Genomic DNA, 16,681 nt, shown 5'->3' with positions numbered 1-16,681 from the left:
ATTGTAGCTCCAACAAGGTGACTAGGGCTATGTCAGTTTACACCAGCTGAGGATCTAACACTGGTGTTCTTAACCAGGTAGGCTGGGAGAAATGGCTTTGATTCAAAGGCATTTAGACAAAAACGCAGGTGCTGACACAACAAACCTGTAACTGCAGTTATAATCACGGGCCCTGATCCTGCGAAGGCTTAAGAATATGGTAATATGAGAGAAGCTGTGCATGTTCTTGCATGATTGTGCACTTGGACAATGCAGGCAGGAGTGACTCTGCATGAAGATAATTTCACATGCAATTACATTTCCCCCTCCCTCCCCAATTGGATTTTATGTATTTTTAAACACACCTAGGAATGCTCAGTGCTTTGAAAACAAACCACGAATTAAGTGTTAATCATCAAAATATATTCAAGCATTGCCTCAGTTATTTTGGCTTGCATGCTGTACTCCCCCAGTACCTGATTTTGGTTTATCTATCTTTAGGGACTCTGGTTTTCAGGGTTTATTTTTAGAAATGTGAGGTCCATGCACATGTCCTCAAAGCAGGATTTTTCCAGGGCATTCTTTGATACTATCATGGGAAGATTTTTTCCAAGTTCTTCCCCAAATTTTTGTCTGAATAGGATCTACAATAGAACCTTAGAGTTACAAACACTGGAGTTATGAATTGACCAGTTAACCACACCCCTCCTTTGCAACCGGAAGTACGCAATCAGGCAGCAGCAGAGAAAAAAAAAAGGCCAAGACACTACAGTACTGTGTTAAATGTAAACTACTAAAAAAATAAAGAGAAAGCAGCATTTTTCTTCTGCATAATAAAGTTTCAAAGCTGTATTAAATCAATGTTCAGCTGCAAACTTTTGAAAGAACAAACATAACGTTTTGTTCAGACCTACAAACACCTCCGGAATGGAGGTTGTTTGTAACTATGAGGTTCTACTGTACTTTCATTTTTATCATGTGGATAAAAGATGACGTGCATATTAGGTTAACTTTTGTATCCTTGTTATTAAACTCCTGGGTTAGCATTTAGTGTGTTTGTTCCCTAGAGTATGGCTACACTTACAGCTGTGCAGTGCTGCCGCGGGAGTGCTCCCGCAGCAGCGCTTTGAAGTGCAAGTGTGGTCGCGGCGCCAGCGCTGGGAGAGAGCTCTCCCTGCGCTGCAGGTACTCCATCTCCCCATGGGGATTAGCTTGCAGTGCTGGGAGCTGCGCTCCCAGCGCTGGGGCACTGTTTACTCTGGTGCTTTACAGTGCTGTAACTTGCTGCGCTCAAGGGGGTGTTTTTTAACACCCCTGAGCGAGAAAGTTGCAGCGCTGTAAAGAGTCAGTGTAGCCAAGGCCCTAATGTGCTTTAATGAAGTATGATTTCAAACAGCACTATGTTAAAGCACACTAGGGAGCATTTAGTGTGCACCAGCAGGGTCTACACAGATCAGTTAAGGCACGCCTTAGAAATCATACTACCAGAGCCTGCATTACTGCTCCGTGTAGATAAGCCCTTAGCTACAGTCCAGAAGCAGGGCCATTTTGCCTACATAATCAAACCACACTGGGAAAGGGGTAAAGTCAACAGAAACAGAGTGTTTTTGTGGTGTTTGTTGGATGAACACCGATTTCACTGGTGTTTGGTGGTTAAAACCTAACATCAGAAGCCTTGACATGTAGGGGATGGTGCCTTTTTACCCAGCTGAAGAGTCTTGCACACTTGAGGTGCTAGGGAATAAATACATAATTTTTCTGGAGTTACCAAAATACTTAGAGAATTGATAGCCACGTCCCTCCTTGTAGTCTCACTCATTTAATTAAAACATGGCTGTGTAGCTCTTGATCAAGCTTTCCAAAGGGGCAAGGTGAAAACGCAAGAGAGCCACATGCATCTTACATAAACCTTTAGGACAATACCAAGCATAGGAAGTGCCAAGCCAGAGGGAATTGGGGAGACTTCTCAGGGAGGGATGACGTGCTTTGAAAGGACACCTTTGCCTTTTCAGCCTACTAAAGAAGTCACTACATGCAAAGTATTTGGTGACAAGAGTTAGAACTAGGGAGAACAGCAGGGATAGCAGGACCATTTGCTTTGCAAAAAGCAGGAGACCTTCTTGACCTTTCCCTCCCACCTTAGGGGAGCCCAGCTTCCTTTCCTTGTGTTCCTACCCCTGGCTGAGGAAGTGAAGACTTGCCAGACACGAGGAAGAATTGCTCCTTGTACCTAGATGGAAAGTTGCTGGGGTTCCTAGCCAGAAGGTGGAGCAGCAGTGTCCCAGCCTGGAGTCTCCTACTGTCTCTCCTCCCCAGGGAAACGGGAAAGAAAACCCCACCCATATCTGTGGTACCCACAGCTGCTGCACCATTAAGAGTCTTATGATTCCTGAGGGCCTAAGAAATTCTCCAAAGCCTGAGTTTAGAGCCTAAGGTTTAGCAGATCTGGGCTGGCTCCAGGTGAACAAGAGGGGTTGCTCAAGATGACCTTGGACAGAGGGGGAATGGAAGAGAATGCTAACGGAGTAGACTGTGTGATCCAGTGGATCAAGAGTTGGCCTGGGAGTTACGAGACCTAGGAGGTTCTGTTGCTGGCTGGCTCTGGGCTGCTGCATGACACAGAACCAGTCACTTCCCCTCCATTGCCCCAGTGGGTAACGATTACGCCTTTGTGAAGGAATTTGAGGTCTGTGGAGTGAGTGCCCTGTAAGAGCTAAGCATGGCTTTGTGCAAGGTGCTCAGATACCATGGTGACGGGCACCCTTACAAAAATCTAAACAGATGAGGGAGAGGAGGCAGCTTAGATGGAGGAAGGGAGCAATAAATAAATCAGAGGGATAAACACAGAAAGAGCGAGGAAGTGGCCCTAGGCGGGTAAAGGAGAAAGAAGAGTGTAGCCAATAAAGGGAAAAGGGATGAAAACAGAAACTGCTCTATGGAAAGTCTGGTGCCAAGGAGACACGAGGAGGTAGATCTTTGGAGACGTGAGCGGGTTAAAATAATTTAGATGGTGAGAAACTCATGGTTTAGTCCATAAACTGGATTAGATTTGGAAGAAACCTCCCCTATGGGAAAGTTAGGTCCTGGTCACCCCCTTTGGAGCAACTATCCATGACTACTGTTGGAGACAGGCTGCTATTCTAGAGGGACCAGTGATCCCCTGCTGTGTGGGTATGTTCCTACAGTCAGAGATACGCACTGGTGTCCTGTATCAGGTATAGGGGAGGGGATACTGGAGTCTGGTTCTACATGGCATTTTACGTTGTTAATACAGTGCTGCCCTCTGAGGCGGTTGTGTTTTACATTCATGGTGGATTGAAAGGGGAGCAAATTCATTGGATTTGATGCATGTTTATGGATTTCTTAAGACAACTTACCACTGGTTAGTTCTATTTAACAGCTGCAATTCGCAATGTTTTTGGATAAAGTTTCTGTTCAGCGTTGTCTTGCAATTTCCTGCACTACAGGAGAATTTCAGAAACGCTCAGAGGAAGACGCTAACAGCTTTCCAATGTCCAGTCTCTTTTTATGCCAAGGACTCTCCCGTCTGGCGTAGTCTGAATAATGATGGAAGGAGAGAGAAGGGGGAACCCCAGGAAATGCCCCTACAAAGTAAGGTGTCATGTTGGAGAGTTGCACATGGTCAGAAGATTCTAGCTGGCAAGGCTTCTGGGGATGGTGTTTTCTTTCTTACATTTGCTCAACACGATGAAGTTTTGCTTCTTTTTACTCCATGGTGCAGAGTTTGGCTGGCTTGAGATCATTTTCAGATTCACTTTTCCTCATTTTCCTTCTCTGCGTCCAGTCTCCATCTCCACAGGATGATGCAAGGAAAGCTGCCTCCGCTGCCTGACAGAGGTCTGTCAGCCCAGCACTTCATTTGGTGAACTTTTCTTTTGATCTGCTTTAATCACTCTGTCTGGGTCTAGGAAGATTAAATCTTTCATTTTGGGAGCCACACAGACTGCTTCAAAATGCATCTAAAACTTGATACTGGCTTATACACCCCGGGTCTCGGTCACTGAGCCCCACAGTAACCCATGGGAGGAGGGGTAAATGGGAGGAAGAGCAGGGCACACAATTCTGATGTTTGTGTGGGTAGGTTGTCAGCTCCAGGTGGAACCTAGCTCTATGTCTAGGATCAGCCATCTTCAAAGTGAGCTCCTCCCTGTAACAGTTACTCAGCTGTGATAAAGAGTCTTTTGCCCAAGGATCTCAAATCACTCGACAAAGGCAGATATAGATGCAGGAGCAAAGATACAGAGATTTGACTATCAAAGTTTACAAAAGGAGCCATTTTTTTAAAACAAATCACAATCTCTGATAGTATCAGAGGGGTAGCCGTGTTAGTCTGGATCTGTAAAAGCACCAAAGAATCCTGTGGCACCTTATAGACTAACAGATGTTTTGGAGCATGAGCTCTTGTGGGTGAATAACCACTTCGTCGGATGCGCGTTTATTTTCACAGATTGCTTGTGTTTAGGGGTTCAGGGATTTGTCTTGGTCATTATTACAGCTGGAGCTGGGGGCCTGTGAAATCCTGGACACAGGTCCCCTTATTTTTTTAAGCTATCGCTAAGGCTGAATATAGCCTTGAAAATGTGCCTCATCTTCATAACACCAAGCACTAGAAACCAACTTCAAGACAAGCTATTTGCTAGGGTTAAAAGTTCAGTCACTGATGGTTCCCCCACCTCCCAGCCTCCCATCATATCCAGCCTCACCTGGCCTTTGAGACTCCTGAGAACCACAGGTATAGGGCCAGTGAGGTTTCTTGGTAAGGAAAAAGTCCGACTGATTCATGGCTGTTCATCCAGACTGCCCCTTGTGAGCCTAGCGCTGGAAGCTTAGGGACCACATGTATCAAGTTTGTTCCAAGAGCCCAAGCCAGTGTATTGATGGAAGAGCTCTCTCAGGAGATCAGGTACTGGCGGGGGCGGGGCGGGGGACAGGTTGGAGCGCTATGATCAGTATTTAGGCTGGGGACTATGGAGTTCACAGTGCTGCTACGAGAGGCCACCTGACATTGTGACTGTGGCCACAGCAGCTCAGGCTGTTGACAATTCTATGGATTAGACTTGGTCTACACCTAAGTTAGGGCAGCACATTGCCCTGTGGTTGGCCACACTCCTGTGTGACGTTGCCATGGCAACCTAACCCACATGGTGGATGCAGCTTTGTTGACAGAAGATGCTTCCATCACTGAAGCGCCTGTCTGACGGGGAAGTGGTGTCCTACATGAAAGGAAAATCCCTTTTCTGTTGGTATTGGCTGTGTCTATACACTGCGTTATGCTGGCCAATACACCGAGGGAGCTATGCCGGTACAGCCCCCCTGTACTGTACATATACCCATAGGGTTAGACTCCCATTATGATTCTTTTAAGCATGTTGAGCTTGGTCGATTGGAACAGAGGTGCAGGAAGGGTTAAACTTGAGCAATGTCTCCTGCTGTGCTGAGTGGGGAAATCGAGGCACGGGGCCTAACTCTTTAGAGTGTACGCAGCTAATCATCCCAGGACCCTGGAGCGCCCTATCAATGCCTTTTGAACAGGGTTCTCTCTTCTTTGCAGAATATGGCCCCGAGAAGAATGCAGCAGGTGGGGGCGGGGCCTTCCACGGAGCAAGCCTATATCTACAAGGTGGTTCTGCTGGGGAGCACGGCCGTGGGAAAGTCAAGCATAGCCTTCCGCTATGTGAAAAATGTCTTCAGGGAATCCATGCCCACTGTGGGATGTAAGTGAGTGGCAGCAATGAACTAATCCTTTGGTGCAACATAAAGTGCCTGATCTGCGTCTCCCTTATAGCAGGAGTGTCTCTGCAGAAGTCAGCGGAGCTACGCTAGCGTGAAATTTGGTTTTGCTTAAGCTGTGTCAGGCCCAGCAGAGAAGCAGCAGGACATCACTCAGAAGGCAGGGTTAGGGGCTCCAGTTGGCAGCTATGGCGGCTAATGGAACGTGACCCAACAGACCCCCAACGTTACAGCCCGTGAGCGCGTGGTTAGTTTGGTTTCTCAGATCAGGCACAGGATTGACAACTGCGAGATCTGGAAAAGTCTGGTTAAGGTAGCGCAAGTCGTGCAGGCTGATGTGCCCATTTTAAAAGCTGGGCCTTTTGTGATGCTGCTCTTCAGAGCTGGATCTTTAGGCACCTACCTAAGAAGCATGTCTGAAAAAAGTCAGGCCTCAGCATCTCCTACTCCACTGACACCAGTGCCAAAGTGCCTTTGCAGTTCACTGGCAGGGAGGCTCAGGCCACATGCAGGACACATTTCTCTGCTGGGGGTAGATGGGAGACAGGGACCAAGAAATCATGAACAGGGGAACAGCACCACAGCTGTGTTCATTGTGGCGTTAGAGTGACATCTCGTGGTTCATTGCAGGTAGTGCAGTATTTAAATAAGTCACGTCTGCAGAGAGTTTTGGTCTACACCTGCAGTTCTGAGTAAGCCAAGAGAGCGTTTACCATTTACTATTAAATGTTATAGAGTTTCCCCTCTGCGGTTTCTCCGTGCTCTCCCCCCAGCCCTGGATCTCCTAGCTGCCCTCACAGAAATACTACCAATCACACTGCGTTATCTATGAATGTGTGCCAGTACCATTCGCAGCGCTCACTGCGAAATTGCACCACGTTCTTACTCTCGCTGCAGAAACTGACACAGGCGCATCCTGGAATCCTAGGAACTGCACTTCAGAGTCCGATCTCGTGGGGTTTGGTTGGAACCGCCCCTTGTAAAATTCCTGGGTGTCAGAAAAAGAGACCTAACACTCTGTTCTGTCCTGCTTGTGACAGAGGACGTATGACAACGGAGTCTCCAACAGATGCCATTTAAAAGGCTGTCTTTCCAGACTCCCAGCAGCTCTGCCCATTATATCGCTCCAGTCAGTCTAGTCAAAGCAGCCCATCTCGCCTCGACAATGTGATCGGCAAACCTGCCTTTGACATTTTAAACCCACTCCCGCTAGAACTAGGCGAAATTTCAGCTGAAGATTTTTTCTGAAAAAGCTGCAAATCCAGGGAAACCACCACATTTTATGAGTTCATGGTAACAGGTTGGTCCCAGAATATTGGAGACAAGGGAGGTGTTTTATTGGACCAATTTCGGTTGGTCATGAGGACTAAGGTGACCAGATGTTCTGATTTTAAAGGGTCAGTCCCAATATTTGGGGCTTTATCATATCTAGGTGCCTGTTACCCTCCACCTCCATTCCGATTTTTCACACTTGCTGTCTGGTCACCCTAGAGGGGAAAAGCTTTTGAGCTTTACAGAGCTCTTCAAGGTCTGGGTAGGAAGCTGTAACACTCTGAGTTCCTTCCTCAGACCTGAAGAAGAGCTCAGTGTAGCATGAAAGTGTGTCCCTTCCCCCAACAGAGGTTGGTCCGAGATAAGATCTTATCTCACCCACCTTGTGAGTTCATGGTAGTTTCACTAAATTGTTTAAAAAAAAAAAAACAACCTGAAAAAAAATGAAAATGTTTCATTTTTTTGGTTTGAAATAACCCTCAAAAATTCCTTTAATCTTATTTTTAAAAAATTATTTAGAATAGTCAAAGTTAAAATAAATGTTTCATTTGACCCAGAATAAAATTTCTCTCGACGTAGAGTCAAAATCTTTGAAACATTTCATGTGGTGTTGGACTTGCAATGAATTTTTTTTTTAACTTCTCAAATTGCACCCAACAAAACCAAACCACCATTATTCACCCAGTTCTGCTACACGCTCCCATCATCAGATACAAAAAGATTCATCTCAGTAGGCAAGACTGGTGGAAAACATGGTTTTAGCTTTTATTGGAGATGTCAGCACAGGGTCAGTTAAGTCTCTTTAGGAAGTTTTGCAACCTTTACAGACCCTGGTATGAGCTAGGGAGGCCATTGATGTTCATGGGACTGAGCTCCACCGGTTAGATGTTGACTTCAATGGAGGCAAGGCGAATTTACATAAGCAAGGATCTGGCTCTGTGTCTTTACGTCAGAAATAGGCAGAAAGACACTTTTCTTCCTGTTTTAAAGAAGGGCCCTGACCTTTGCCAGGAGAGTGGGGACGGAGGACCCAAGGGGTCTCCCACGCTGCCACACAAACCAAGCAGTCACGGTGCATATACCAAGGAGTGTGGTATCATTCGCCTATGTTGCTTGGCACTCAGAGGAGGCTTCTGTCCCTCCCAGGGCTCTCTGGAGAGCTTTGGCTTTGTACTGTCCCCTCTACCTCAAGCCCATGTATTTGTTAGACAATCTGGCCCTTAACAGGTGGCTTCTGCCTATCTACTGTGCATATTCGCACATTTGAGCTGCTATAGCATTTTCAGACCAAGGATCTTCAATCATTTTGCAGACATTTGCTGGCTTTTACAGCACCCCAGGGAGGTGGATTTTAATTAGACCCATTTTCCATCTGGGCAAGCTGAGACAAAAAGGTGAAGGGCTAGACTGGGACTTTGCTCTCCTATATTCCCCCAGGCAAATGTGTGGGCCAAGGCCTCTCCCCCCACCATTACACCTCTGGGCCAGGTTTGCAGGAGCAAATGTGCACCTCTCTCTTCCCTAGAGCAGGTAGAGAGGGCGAGCAGGCATGGCCTTGGTGTCACCCCCGCCCTCTGGCCAGCATAGCCCTGCCAGTTTGGGGGTGGGGCAGGTTTGCTGGCATGGGCTAAGAGCAAGAAAAAGCAGCTGTAGCTCAGAAGCGTCTGAGCACCTCCCCGGGGCTACTCCTGGGACAGCGCTGCTTATGTATAATCAGGACTGTGCTTAGGGGCCCACGCGAGCCATAAGTGACTTGCCCAAGGTCATAGAAATCAGTGTCAGGGAGATTGCAGTATTTCTGTTACAGCAGCAAGGGCCAGGCACTGTACAGCTGGATTACAACTCAAGACTCCTAATTCCCACCCTGCCATCACATTTCCTCCAGCTGGACAGCTGCAAAATCAAAGCTTGCTAATGCCACCAATATTGATGGATTGAGCAAGAACCATTGTTCTCATTTCTCTTCCTCTCGCCATCTACCAGCTACACCCTGCTGATGTGCATTGGTGTAGTACCTTGCTGTTATTGGGTGATACCAGTTCACCGGCCTGTTTGTTACATTGCTTTTGGTGGTGGGGGAGGTGTTTTAATTCTCTTTCTGTCATCCTCTCTCCCCCCCACAGCCCTTTCCAACTGAATCTCATCATCCATCTTTCACACAGATCACCGAGATGAAGGTTAACATTAATTAAGGAGCATGCTATGGCTTTCTCAAGGAGCTGTCCCATCTCTGTCTCTTCCAGGTTCTTTCTTCACCCAGCTGGTATGTTTAGAGACTGCCACGATCAAGCTTGAGATCTGGGACACTGCAGGACAAGAGAAGTACCATAGTGTTTGCCACCTTTATTACAGGGGGGCGAATGCTGCCCTTCTTGTATATGACATTGCCAGAAAGGTAAGAGCAGCGATGGCTTGTTCTCCTGCCTCTCTCCTCCAGAAGGGTTTGCCTTTAACGTTCTAAAATATCCAGACTGAATCTTGATAATGCAGTCATGCCGTTGGTAGGCTGCACTAGTTCTAGTCAGGGTAGCTTCCCAATACGTCTCCAGACATTTCAACCAAGACTGCTTTTTCCTGCACACATCATGCAAGGGCTACACATCATGGGCAGGTTTGTCCATTGTCTTCTGGTAAAGATGGTTGAAGACATGCAAGGAACTGGTACAGGCATTTCACTTACAGTGGACAAGAAATGCTCACGCTTTCTCCCTCAAAACCAAGATTTCTCTATCTATCCCTGCCTCCCAGCCCAATCCAGCTCACCAGCCAAGTAGGTAATGAGGGAGCATCACTAAGTGCTTTGTGTTCCCCTACCCTCATGTAACCCACACACCTTCTGGGTGTGGTATTCTGTCCCATCTAGTGGCACTGAGACCACTTAGAGAGCTCAAATGAGTTTGCTGTACAACCTTAGCTAGCTGGCTTTTAGCTCATGCGGTAGAGGCTCATGCACTAAGCTCCAGAGGACCCAGGTTCAATCACACCTGCTGACAACCAGGGTCTGTTGGCGTTACACTCATTCCCAACTCCTTAGACTTTAAGGATGATATAGTGACAAAGATTAAATGCATCTCCTAGTTGGCTTACATTAATGTCCGTTTCTGATGGACTGTTCCAGGGGGACATGTTGCATGAGCTCCCACTACGTTATGCGTGTCTTTTCTCTTTTACTGATAATACGCAACACATAGGAACCGCAACTCCGAGGGCTCTATGCCTGTATTACTGCCATGGTAGTTACAGAAGGAGGAGACCATAGGCTAATGAAGAGTAACATCTCACAGTAACAGAACTTTATTGAAGAGATAGACCAAGCTTTTAAGAATCCTTGCCCCATCACAAAAGAACCCAATTGCCTCAGCCCATCACCTGTAGGCTGGGTCTATGACCCACTGGAGATCCATGGCGATTGGGTCATGTCTGATGGAGGAGAAGTCATCCTCCTTGGCTTTGGGATGGAAGCACATTTAGAGCTGGTTCCATGCTGAGTAATGCTTCTAGCAGCACTACCTGTGACAAGCCCATAACCCATTTATTTCTACAGTTTTTAGCCCTCACTTGCCAATCTTCTTTAGGTCATGTGACAGCTCCTGAGTGTCTGTTGGTTTATTGTCTGTGTGTCTCTCTCTCACCTTTCCAGGCAACTTTTGCAAGAGCAAAGCTATGGTTGAGGGAATTAGAGAAGGAATTTCTTCCCGATGAGCTCGTTATTGTTTTAGTCGGCAATAAGACAGATCTTGCTGCTCAGCGGGAAGTCACCTTTGAGGTAAGTGGCGTCACTGCAGTAAGATCTCAGCACTTGGCAGATTCTCTCTTTCAAAAAGACCACGGCAGCATGTTGCCTGAGTGCTGCACTTCAGGCTTTCACACCGAACAGTTTATAAGTAAATGTTTAGGTGAACACAGTCCTCCTAGCAGCAAGCAATATAGCAAGGTCCCACTGGGTGCCAGGGATGTTAGGGGTCATAAATCCCATTTTGCCCTCTATTTCAGCTGCTAACTTTCTTGGATCTTAAAGACTTTCCTGAGCTATGGTGGGTTTGTTCAGAGGGTTTCGAGAATGCATCGGTTGGTTTCAGTGTCAGAGAGGATGTTCTCAAATTTTGCTTCAAAATTTGCCATCAATGAGTTGATGCAGAAAAAAAATACATAGATGCTTTCAATTACATTAAAAAAATTCAGAAGCCTCACTAGAAGCTGATGCTGCATCACTGACCACCAAGTTCAATAAATGAGAACTGCATGGGGATAAAAAAAGCTTGAGGGTTTAACTCTCGGATCCATGTCTTCAGTGAGTTTTAACAGGTTCCAGTCAGAGAGTGGCTCCAATGCCTTGAGCTGTGCAACAGAGAAAAAAGCGTGGCCTAAACAGTTCGGCTTCAACCGTGTGACTAGAACAGAAGGAGCATGAGGTGGGGAAATAGGAAGCTTTAGGCCTTGCAGCAGAATCTGCTGGAATGCAACGGTGGCTCTATCACCGGACACGCTACTCTTCAGAAAGGTGGGGAACTAAAGTCAGTGTAAACTAAGAGCTTGTCTGCACGAGCAGGGGACAAGGTCTAGGGTGCACTTGTGTGTTGTGCACTAACTGGCCTATAAGGACCTGCTGACATGCACAGAGAGTTCCCTAGTGTGCGTCATTGCAGCACCACAGGCCTGTTAGTGCACAACACACTGGAATGTGTCCCACTCCAGGGCAGACTAATGCACCATGCAGATGAGTTCTAAGCATTAAGGATCTCTTGTACATAATTAGTCTGACAGTGAAGTGCTGGAGCTAACAACCAGGGTATGAGACCCTAAGGCAGTTTGCAGCATTGAGCTTAGAGATTTGTCCCAGAACCACCCTTGCAAATAGCTGGAGATTTCTGCATGCTCCTCTTCCTACTTCTCAGCGACTAGTCAGGAGTACCGCAACTTGCTGTGCTACACTAGTGTTTGTGTCCATTCTGAGCTTGCTTCTCCAGGTTGGCACCAAGCAGCCCTGTCCACACTGGGCAGGGATCTGTCACGCCTGCGGTGTCTAATCATACAGGGAGGAGCTGTGTCTCTCCATCAGGCCTAAGGACAAGATCCAATACCTTGTAAATGGAGCCTTTATTTCCACCATTTTCCAGGAAATTTACCAAGCTGGATGTGATTACTGTGCAGAACACACCTAAGTCTACTTTGAAATAACCCTGTTTTTGTAACTTCCCCACCCAACTAGGAGGCAGAGGAGTTTGCAAAGAGCAAAAGCTTAATCTACATGGAAACGTCGGCAAAATCCAACTACCAAGTGACCGAGGTGTTTATGGCCATAGGTAAGTTCCAAGTGAGAAGTTGCTGGACAGATAAGAGCACTAGAGAGATGCTGAGGTCTGTGCCAGCTCTCTGCCTTGTGAGCTACAGCACAGCACCACCTGTCTCCTCCCAGTTGCTCAGGGGCAATTAGGGTTGAGTCACTTGACCTGAAGAGGTCCAGAAACTGGAAAGTCTTTACTGTGACTGCAGCAGTGCATTGCCTCTAGGCCTAGACAAGAGGTGACTGAGTACACTCTGGCCTGTCAAACCTCACAGCTGCCACGAGCGAGCGAGAGATCCAGAGCAGTGGCTTCCCCATTGCAAACACAGACAGGCTGCCCCCCTGCTGCCCCCCGCCCCAATTTCTGAGACAAGCAAACTTCTGGAGTGGTTCTGCCTGTGCCACAGGGGTGACGGTGGAACCTGCTGAGCACTGAATGGGGAGGAGGTTCACCCACCTTTTGGAACACCAGTCACTGCCCTAGCAATGGGAAAGTGGGAATTTCTCCCCACTCCCCAGACTCCTCACTGTCACTCCCAGAGGATCTCTTCTCTCCGAGACCCATTCCTCTTGGCCCCAGTTATGATCCCCAGATAAAACAAGCAATATTTCCTTCATCCCTCAGGCCAGAGATCAGAGGCCTCACCCAGGCTGGAAAGCGAGATCCCTTCATCCTTCTTCCTTAAGGTGTAGAATAAAGCCCTCGAATCGGCTAGGACAGTGGCTCTCAACCTTTCCAGAGTACTGTCCCCTTTCAGGAGCCTGATTTGTCTTGCGTACTCCAAGTTTCACCTCGCTTAAAAACTACTTGCTTGCAGAATCAAATATACAGATGTGGTCACAGCACACTATTACTAAAAATTACTTACTTTCTCTTTTACCATAATTAAATTAGATTATAAATATTGTACTTACATTTCAGTGTATAGTACACAGAGCAGCATAAACAAGTCATTGTCTGTATAAAATTTGAGTTTGTACTGACTTAGCTACTGCTTTTTAATGTAGCCTGTTGAAACCTAGGCAAATATCTAGATGAGCTGATTTACCCCCTGGAAGACCTCTGCATATCCCTGGTTGAGAACCACTGGGCTAGGCAACAGAGCCAGAGGCTCAGCTAGACTGAGTCAGCCTCCCTCGATTGGACTGGCCCAGAGAGTCTTTGAGGTTTCTTCTTTCTTCAGAGAACAGACACATCCAGCCCCCTCCCAAGAACCAGTTATGCCCAGAGACAATCCCGAGTAGTCAGTCCTCCCTTCACACGAATGCCGACTACTGCCAAGCCACCAAAGACGCTGGTTTCATGGGAGGCTAACCAGAGCCAGCAGTTTGTAGACTCTTCTGGTGAGCCGTTTCTTCCCTGCATGCAGGCCTGGAACCCTGGGGCTCTGTCCCACCTACTTAGCCTCCTGGGCCTTCGATGCCCCAAGATGTTGGCCAGCTGACCCTCTATTGCCATATGGGAATTCAAATGTGGGGTATGACCCTGCACTAGTGCACAAATGGCAAACTGCTGCCATTACCTTGGGAGTCCATGAGATGGCACTAGAGTCTTCTCATGTTTGTTCCTATTAATGAAACCGCTTAGAGAAAGGTCTAGCACAGGTGTCGGCAACCTTTCAGAAGTGCTGTGCCGAGTCTTCATTTATTCACTCTAATTTAAGGTTTCGCGTGCCAGTAATACATTTTAACATTTTGAGAAGGTCTCTTTCTATAAGTCTATAATATATAACTAAACTATTGTTATATGTAAAGTAGATAAGGTTTTAAAATGTTTTAAGAAGCTTCATTTAAAATTAAATTAAAATGTAGAGCCCCCGGACCAGCTGGGACCCGGGCAGTGTGAGTGTCACTGAAAATCAGCTCACATGCCGCCTTCGGCACGCGTGCCATAGGTTGCCTACCCCTGACCTAGAATAATAGGACACAGTTGCAAGCAACAGATTCCACCTACAGCATATCATAAACCAATAAGAATTTACTACCCCATAGATGATCTTGGTCCTTAAGACTGCTAGCAGTTTGATAGTGGCAATTCATGAGACACCTAGCACCCATCTTATGCCAGTTTCAGTTTAGGGTCTGCTACTTCTAATTCCTTTTAAAAAGAATTTTACTAAAGCTTATAGAGATGTGATTTGCACATCATCACCTCCATTCTATTTGGTAATGAGATTTCCTACAGACAACTTTTTGCAATACAACATTTGCTGTCCTGAGATTTTTTAGGGGTATGTCCATGATGCAGGTGCACTGAAATCTGTAGATGTTTTAGGATGGGGAATGAAGAGGTATATGGGAGAGCCCTGAGGGAGGGACCATTTTCCCGAAAGAATGAAGGAGCATGAGGAAAATTGTGAATGGAAGTTTGTTAAATAGTAAGTGCAGGAGTCCTAGGTCAAGAAACATATGGGTCTCAAGGTAAAAAATATGAAGTTAATAAAGTTAAAATGTAAACCTAACTTTAATCCATCAACATTATAAATAAGAACATACCGGGTCAGACCAAAGGTCCATCTAGCCCAGTATTCTGTCTTCTGACAGTGGCCACTTACAGGTGTCCCAGAGGGAATAAACAGAATAGGTAAACATCAAGTGATCCATCCCCTGTTGCTCATATTAGATATTTTAAATCTTAATAAATTTAGAGGGACAGATCCCCAGGCCTAGCCAAATAGCACATGAGGGAAGGATAAAGTGGCTCCTAAGGCTCCTTTTCCTCTCTCTCTTGCTTGTTGTGGATCAGTCTTTAGCATAAATTGAAACAGCCCTGAGGCTGCCCTAAGTTTCACCACCAGGAACCATTCTCCTGGTTGGGGATTGGGGTGCTCTGGCCACATACCAGCCTACTGCTGATGGGAGGGGGACACAGCAGGGGAACTCCTAGCTGCTCCATTAGCGGACGGAAAGTTGCCCCAACAAAGTCAGAGCAGGGTCCAAGTATGTAGCACAAAATGTTACAATAGCTCAGAGAGAAGGAGAGAGAATTTCTTATTCTGAGTCTTTTCACAGCTCGCGAGTTATTGAAACAGGAACAACAGAAGGAACCAGCCCTTCAGCCTCAGCCCTGGAAGAAGTCATGGGTAGATCTGCGAGAGCCAAGCGATCACACTAAGAAGTGTTGCATGAACTAAAGGAAATGACAGACTGACCTAAGATTACCATCAAGTGTGTTTTTATTTTGGGGAGGGCAGAAGGGAGGCTGGCCCTATGTATTGTGTGCAGGCAGCATGGTTCTAGGGGGCAGCTTGTGTGTCAGACTGTGATTATTGCTTTTATTTTTCATTATTGTCAGTGTTCGATTGAAGAACTGTATGAGAGGAGATATTGCCGAATGCAAGGAACCTGAAAAGCACTGCAAGTCTCCTCTCGCTTGTTTCACAGAAGCTGTTAACATTAAGGTCACCCAATCATTAAATGCAAGACATGGAATAGCCAGAATTTCCAGCTCAAGTTTAATATCGCTGTAAGAACTAATGATTTCGTCATGAGTCTTGTGATTTTGGGACGTTTCTTAAAGCCCCAGCTGCTGGAGTCAAATGATCACTTGGGAAACTTTAAACAACCAACAACATCTCCAAAACTACCACTTTCTGGCCCTCATGGTTGTGGAGAAAACAGAACATGAAACAAGTACACCCTGAAGGTCCAGAAACCAGATTGTAAATAAGGAGACCCTGAACATTATTTAAAAGTCTCATGAATTTTTGGGGGGAGATGCGGGCTGATTTCTCATTTGAGTACCTGGGATTGGCAATACTGCAGTAGTACAGATTTAATCGAGAAATAAACCAGGGCCTGATTCTCCTCGACCTTCCAGAGTTGCAAGACTAAAGCGAGTGGAGTGGAGTTACATAGGGTGTCAATAAGAGAATCAAGACCATGTGAACTTAGGGCCAGGTCCACACTAGAAACTTCCAGCTGGCACAGTGATGCTGCATTCTACATATGAAGGGTTTGCCAGGATGCTACCCCAGCAAACTTTTTTCTATTGTACAACTATGCAAAAATCAAATTTTGTCTTTTGCGCTTGTCAGGTAAACAGTTTACTACATAGCTAACCTTGTTGATTCAGCACACTTAGTTGTGAACTGATCACTAATGCCTCCATGCTAAGGGCATTGTCAAGATTCCAAAGATCATCTACTTGTGAATTCAGCAGAGAGTCCTGTGGCACCTTATAGACTAACAGACATAACTGGAGCATGAGCTTTTGTTGACTGAATTGAATACCACTTCGTCGGATGCATGTGTATTCACCCACAAAAGCTCATGCTCCAATACAGTCTGTTAGTCTATAAGGTGCCACAGGATCTTTTGCTACATGGCTTTGCCAGATCCCTTGACTAAGAGGGGCTACCCCTCTGATACTTTGTAAATTTTTACCTCCAGCTC

General features: G+C 46.3%; 1 protein-coding gene and 1 long non-coding RNA gene across 2 annotated transcripts in view; both read left to right on the top strand.

Annotated features, from left to right (window-relative positions):
* The window catches only part of LOC142047387 (uncharacterized), a 135,262-nt gene that overhangs the window by 40,222 nt on the left and 78,359 nt on the right, over positions 1-16,681 (top strand). The window lies entirely within an intron of this gene.
* LOC116820649 (ras-related protein Rab-17) lies at positions 5,541-15,470 on the top strand. Its single transcript, XM_032773285.2, has 5 exons — positions 5,541-5,714; positions 9,246-9,397; positions 10,643-10,768; positions 12,212-12,305; positions 15,299-15,470. The coding sequence occupies exons 1-5, from the start codon at positions 5,555-5,557 to the stop codon at positions 15,418-15,420; spliced, it is 654 nt and encodes a 217-aa protein (XP_032629176.1). The 5' UTR covers positions 5,541-5,554; the 3' UTR covers positions 15,421-15,470.

The sequence above is a fragment of the Chelonoidis abingdonii genome, chromosome 10, assembly GCF_003597395.2.
Source record: "Chelonoidis abingdonii isolate Lonesome George chromosome 10, CheloAbing_2.0, whole genome shotgun sequence".
Taxonomy (NCBI): Eukaryota; Metazoa; Chordata; order Testudines; family Testudinidae; genus Chelonoidis; species Chelonoidis abingdonii.
This window is presented reverse-complemented; position numbering and strand designations above follow the sequence as displayed.

Coding starts and splice junctions, on each gene's coding strand:
- LOC116820649 (XM_032773285.2), top strand. CDS start 5,555: ATGGCCCCGAGAAGAATGCAGCAGGTGGGGGCGGGGCCTTCCACGGAG. Junction 9,398..10,642: donor TATATGACATTGCCAGAAAG/GTAAGAGCAGCG, acceptor TCACCTTTCCAG/GCAACTTTTGCAAGAGCAAA. Junction 10,769..12,211: donor AGCGGGAAGTCACCTTTGAG/GTAAGTGGCGTC, acceptor CCACCCAACTAG/GAGGCAGAGGAGTTTGCAAA.